This window comes from Acanthisitta chloris, unplaced genomic scaffold, assembly GCF_000695815.1.
Source record: "Acanthisitta chloris isolate BGI_N310 unplaced genomic scaffold, ASM69581v1 scaffold2905, whole genome shotgun sequence".
In the NCBI taxonomy this organism is placed as follows: domain Eukaryota; kingdom Metazoa; phylum Chordata; class Aves; order Passeriformes; family Acanthisittidae; genus Acanthisitta; species Acanthisitta chloris.
The window spans coordinates 1-6,263 of NW_008674099.1; the positions used below are offsets into that span (position 1 = coordinate 1).

Sequence of the window (6,263 nt, forward strand, 5' to 3'; positions counted from 1 at the left end):
AGGAGCTGGGAAATTTTGGCCATTGCCCTGTTTGTCTGCACCTCCCTGTAATTAATGGTTTGGGTGGGAAGGGAGTTTAAGGATCGTCTCATTCCCCACCCCCCTCTGCCACCTCCCAAATTGCTCTCAGCTGCGCTGAGTTTGTAGTGGTGTGTTTTGAACGGTTTCTAGGAGCGTTTAACTTTCGCTCTTGGATCTTTTTGAAGTACTGACCCATGTATAAATACCTACACACAGCAAGAAAAATTTACCCCCCTGAAAATATTTCTCTGCTTCAAAATACAGTGCAATGCTCTGGTAACCTTTTAGTTTAAGATAAATCTTCCAGTTAGGGTATGCTACACTGTTAAATTAATTAATATAATATATAAATCAGTACTGCTGTGGGTCGTGATATTCAGAGACTCATTGGCAATAGCATACTGTGGATCGTTATATTCAGAGACTCATTGGCAATAGCATATCTCAAGGAATTGTCACCTATAGTAGCTGTAATTTGCAAAAATCAGTCATATTTTTTGCTATGTGTTCAGTGTGCAAAAGTCAAACATTTAATAAGCATCAGAATCACACAGAGGTTGGGTTAGGATTGTTTTGAGGTTTTTTACCTCCACAGTACTCAGTGGCTAACATGTTAGGAAGTTGTAGTATTCTTATATGCTGTTGATTTTAAGATGTGTAATTTCCCATTTTTTGGGTTTTTTTTAATTTCTCCCCAGCAAGTATTATGTTAGGAAGTTGTAGTAGCTGTTGATTTTAAGATGTGTAATTTTCCACTTTTTTTTTTTTTAATTTCTCCCCAGCAAGTATTCAGTCTGTATGAAAAAGCTTGGTCTGGTTCCCCTCTGCAGTTTGCTTGGCAGAAAACCTTAGGAAATTTCTTTGCTGTGACAGGGTAAGATGGCAAACATTTATTGCATTTTTCCATAGGAATCACTGATAAAGAAAGGGAATTATTCTATATGTCAATCTTTTTTAGAGGTGATCGTGCTGTGAAAATTTTTGATCGTCATGGTCAGAAGAGAAATGAAATCAGCTTACCAGGGTAGGTACTAAGATTGGTTTAAATTATTTTCCTTGTTGTTTTCAACAAAGTTTTGTCCAGGCAAAATTCCCAATAAGGCTTTAAATCTGAAGCCTCTAATCTAGAGGCTGACTTTAAAGTTACATACCCCTGTGTCATTGGTAGATATGAGCCAGAATTGGTTGGTGAAGGTGATGGGAAGGACTGTCTGCCTTAGGGATGGGCACTGATAGCACCACCTGAGCCTTTCCTTGGGAAGCATATAACATCTAAACCAGTTTTGTAATGTTCTCATGGCAAGGCAAAGAGTAGAAGAAACTTACAAAATAACCACTTGTATAATAGCTTGTATAATAACCACATCCTAAAGGCTTGTTGAAATAATTAACATCTGCGTGTGGTAGATTGAATAGTGTTGACTTTCTGAGGCCTGCCAGGAAATCTTCTACCTATGCTAGGTAGTTCTTTTGAATTATTGCTTCCCAGCCTTTTGCTGAGATTGAAGGATACATTCTCTCTAAATACTGCTATTAGAATAAAATTCAGTTTTTGTGATAGGCAGTTTGAACAGAAACAAGTGTGCTAAGGTTCTCTCCTCAGGCCAAACTTTGCTTCTTTATTTGTTGGTTAACTGTTAACCAGCTGCAGTTGCTAACTGCTAGACCTCATTTTATGTGAGAATGGAGTTCAGAATGTCAAATATTCTCTACTACAGTAACTGATGTTATAGGCATCTTCTTACCATTATGTTGATAGAATTTGTGTTGTTTCCTACTTACCAGTCTGCATAGCTTTCTTGTCCAAGTCAGTTCTGCTTGTTGAACTATGAGAAAAACAATCCCAACTCTGAACAGCCTCTAACAAACCAGAATCTCACAGGGGGTTTTCACTGTCTCTTAAAAATCAAGGTGGCACTATTTCAAGTCCTAGAATGTAGGTAGCACTTTCTCTTTTATGCCTTTCATTTCAGCCTCTCATTTTGATGAGATCTGAGTAAGGATGTGGTTACTATAAAAGTGCAGCTTACAAGTAAATCTGCAATCTGTTGTGGGTTTGTTTGGGAAGGAAAAGAAAGGACAGGAACTTCAGCTGTATAATTCTGGCTGTTTCTGCACACTTCCAGACACCCTTTAACATTATTACTGATTGGTTTTTTTCTTCAGCAACTGTGTTGCCATGGACTGGGATAAGGATGGTGATACTTTAGCAGTAATCACAGACAAGTCTAGCACCATATTTCTGTGGGATGCAAGCACAAACAAAACAAGCCAAGTTGACAGTGGCATGAGGTAAGAAATTGGGTTTTTTTAACGTGTGTATTTGGAGGCTGAGACCACTGTGATTTGTTAATGTGCAAAGATCTTGTTTTTGTTGGAGTCCTCGTAGTACATATACTGTTAAGTAAATATGTTACTGTTTGGTGCTAAATTGTTTTGGATGTGATTTGCTGGTTTTGAATTGTTTGTTGTGGGGGGATTGATAGGGGTTTTGCTTCTGCTTTGGTTGTCAGCCCTGCCTAAGTCTCTAGAGAGCCTCTCTTCAGTATTTCCACTTTGTGGTGGCAGCAAGGATGGGTGAAGTTTTGTATGTCTGCACTGGCTACACTTTCTCTAAAGTATTTCACCTGACTTAAAGGGAGCTTAAAAGGGAAGTGATTGCAGTGATGCTAGATTTTCCCCTTAGATTTATAAGGGCACTAAAATGCTGTTTACAAAGCAGACTGGCTATAGGATGGGAGGAGATATCTGAGGTAATCCTGCCCTAAGGTTCAAAGCTTTACCTTTCTGAACTTGGCCACAGACTTCAAACTCTTCTGAGGCCTAAGTAACAATCAAGCATTGGGTTAACAAACAAGCTTGATTTAACAGTGAAACATTTGGCTCCTTTGAATCTATTTCACTAAACTCCTGTGTTCTACATAAACATTCTGTCTGTAGGAAAGAGAGTGGAAACAAATCTGTCCTATGTTTGTTAAGATGGATATACATGTTATAATGTGTGAATGAATAGACCATATTGTACCTCCTTTTTATGTGTGAACAAATACTGTGGGGGAAGAGTAAATTGCCAGTGTATAAGCAAAAAACATCCTAGAAGGTACTGAGGAGAATGGAGTAATACCTGAGGTAAATTACTTACTGGAGGCAGTTTTGCCAGAACAGTATAATCAGTCCTTTTGTCACAGTGTTATTGCTAAAGCAGAATAAGCACTGACATATAAATGGTCTGATAACTAGGCTTTTCTGCTATCTTCACCTTTTTGAAATCAGAGGAAGCACAAACAAAACCTCTCATATGCAAGTCAAATATGTATTGGAGGTAATTTCATGTGTCAATATCTGAGATTTGTTTCAAATTGCTCTTGCATGCTTACAGTAAAATTTAAAAAGATGGGAGTGGCATTGATGGAAGTAACTGCACTATTTAGAAAATTCTGATTTAAATTTCTTTTTTTGCTCAAGAGACTCCGTTTCTAAATGTGATGTATAATATTTGTCTGTGCAGCCCTAAATATCCACAAAATTAGGCCTTGCTGTATCTGAAACATCAAGTTGAAATGGATCTTTCTAATTCCTTATTACACTGACTAGAACTAGACTTTTGAGTTGGCTGAATTCACAGGATTATTGAAGTACAAAAAAAAAATACAAAAAGTGTCTGGAAAATTTCACACACCTTCATGATATTTCAGTGTTTTTTAAAGCTGTGTATTTGACCAAATTACCCATGACTCCATCACAGACTGTTGATGTTTGCAGACACATTTCCATTTGTACAAGTCATGTTATACATGTCACCTTATACAACTTTTTATTAGGTTTATTATTTTGTGTATACTTGAATAATTCTGATACTCAGAGAGGACATTTGCTTAATTTAAAAATTCTGCTTGGTCTGTGAGATCTTCCAGAGCTTCCAAACAAACATGCAAACTGTTTTCATATGTGAGCACATGAAAGGAATCTTTACAATACAAAGTCAAATTTTTCTTTATTTTAGGGATGCAATGTCTTTCTTGTTATGGTCTCGAGTTGGAACTTTACTTGCTGTTGGAACAACAAAGGGAAACTTACTCATATATAACCATCAAACTTCTCGCAAGATTTCTGTTCTTGGTATGCTTTGCTTTGAAATTAATCTCCCACATGTGAAAGTGGAATTTTGCTAATATACTTAGATTCCTTTTTAGTTCTCTGTATGAACAATCAGGTTAAAAATGTGCCAATACTCAACTTGCACCTTCTCTTTTGTTGTACTCAGCAGAGTGTTTTTATAGTATAGTAAGTTAAATATAGATATTCACATGCCTGATATTGCCTTGTGGGGAAAGTGTGTTATCTTTCTTGCAAAGGATTTGTGTGGTTGTTCTTGTTGCTAAGTTACTCTTTCTTACTTGCTTAGAGTACATCTGGGCATAAAGGCTAAGGATGTAACACAGTCCCCAGAAACATGATACAAAGAGACAAAAGACCAGGGGCTGTGCTGTTTCCTATAGGGTCTAAAGACTTTTCACCTGGGAGTAGAGGATTTGAAAGGAAAGGCTGGTGAATTTGTGGTTGCCCTGATGAGTTGTTTCACATTCTGACAGTCTGTGTTTGAATGGCCATACAAAGTGTATTTCCATCACAGACTTTTTTGGTAGTGTGTTCATTTGTGTTGTACAGGTTTTTTTCTTTTTCAGGTAAGCACACTAAGAGGATTACCTGTGGCTGTTGGAGTACTGAAAACCTCCTGGCTCTGGGTGGTGAAGACAAAATGATTACTATTAGCAATCAGGAAGGGGATACTATAAGACAGGTAGTGTTTATAACCCACATTTGATTTTGAGGCATGCATTAGTACTCCTGGTTCACAGGAAAGCTGGGACCTGTGTGACCTTGCACCTTTTGAATCCCAGTGCTTTCAAGGACAGGGAACCTTTGGGAAACCTCATGATGAGGGCATATCCAAACATCTGAGCCTCTTGTGTTATGCAACCTGATTTATGATATTAGAGTCTTTGGAATTCTGTTGTGGTCCTGCCTAAACATGATTGTGTCATCCTTGGTGCTGATTTGTGTCTGTTAGGAGAGGATCCTGTGGGTGCAGGCTCAGGTTGACTTCCCCAGCATCAGCACAGAACAGCTCTGATGTGACTTTAAGAAATGCTTTCAGTGTTGGTTTTGCTTTTGTGTGGTTAAACAAAGATCCTGGCTCTCATGTGCAAGGATTACTCCTAGGCTGGATCTCCACTGCACTGTTGAGAGGCTGATTCCAATGCTTTCTCCAAGTACCCTCAGATTCTCAAATTAAGCATTCTGTTTGTTTGCACACATCACAGTCCCTCCAAGCAGTGACAGCTGCTGCATGATGTGTGAATAATTAGAATTCACTTTTTTAACTTCATGAACAGTGTTTCCACTCACAGTTTTCAAAGAGCAAATCTTTTGTAGTTTATTTCATATGCTTCCATTTTTATGTCTGAAGATCACAAGTGCAGAAGAATACCCAAATAAATTTATTAGGCTGTGTCTGTGCTTTAAACTGACTGGCTTAGGTAGCAGGAGCAGTATAGTGGAGACAGCAGAGATCTGGGCAAGGCTTATGAAGTATGACTACAAAAGCAACTTGATTGCTGTCACTACCTAAACCCCATCAGCTATGCTCATTTGGAAGTGCACTGTAAATATTTAACCTGTATGCATTATTTGTGGTCCTCCTTCTTTGAATTTGTGTGATTGACCTTGTTTGTACTGTCTCACTTAGTACTGTCTGTAACATCACCTTGCAAGTTTTCTTCATCTGGATCTTTTCTATTTGGATTTATATTTTTGTCTGTTTTCTAGAGATTTTTTTCAGTATATTCTGTGCTAACGTGCTATGATGATCCAAACTGAAACTGTGTTTTCTCCAACATTTTGCTTGGTTTTAGTACTAAATGCAGCAACAATTTTATGTGTCTTCATTGCTAAATTGTACAGGGCAAGAATAATGCAATTATTTATCTTCAGAATTTGCTACTTTAACTGTTGATTTCTCAACCTAAACTTTTCTTGCAGACCTCAGTGAACTCAGATCCCAGTGATATGCAGTTCTCAGTTATGAAGACTGATGAAAGAGTATCAACCAGGGAAAGCACAGTAAGAAGTCACTACAGAATACTGTAGTTCAAGTGAGAGTAATCTAGCAGGATAAACTCCCTGTGATCTGCTGCCATTTCCTCTGAGGGAATGGAGCTGACTTAATGTTTCTGTAGGGA

At 38.0% G+C, this 6,263-nt stretch overlaps 1 protein-coding gene across 1 annotated transcript in view; it reads left to right on the plus strand.

Moving 5' to 3' along the window:
• Positions 1-803: 803 nt before the first annotated feature.
• Positions 804-6,263, plus strand: part of LOC103802675 (WD repeat-containing protein 19-like) — a gene marked incomplete at both ends in the record, with an annotated part of 14,778 nt that continues 9,318 nt past the window's right edge. Inside the window, 6 exons of the mRNA XM_009075183.1 lie at positions 804-895; positions 980-1,045; positions 2,188-2,313; positions 4,025-4,140; positions 4,707-4,822; positions 6,064-6,144. Of these exons, the coding sequence (XP_009073431.1) occupies positions 804-895; positions 980-1,045; positions 2,188-2,313; positions 4,025-4,140; positions 4,707-4,822; positions 6,064-6,144 (597 nt within the window). The remainder of the gene's footprint in view (positions 896-979; positions 1,046-2,187; positions 2,314-4,024; positions 4,141-4,706; positions 4,823-6,063; positions 6,145-6,263) is intronic.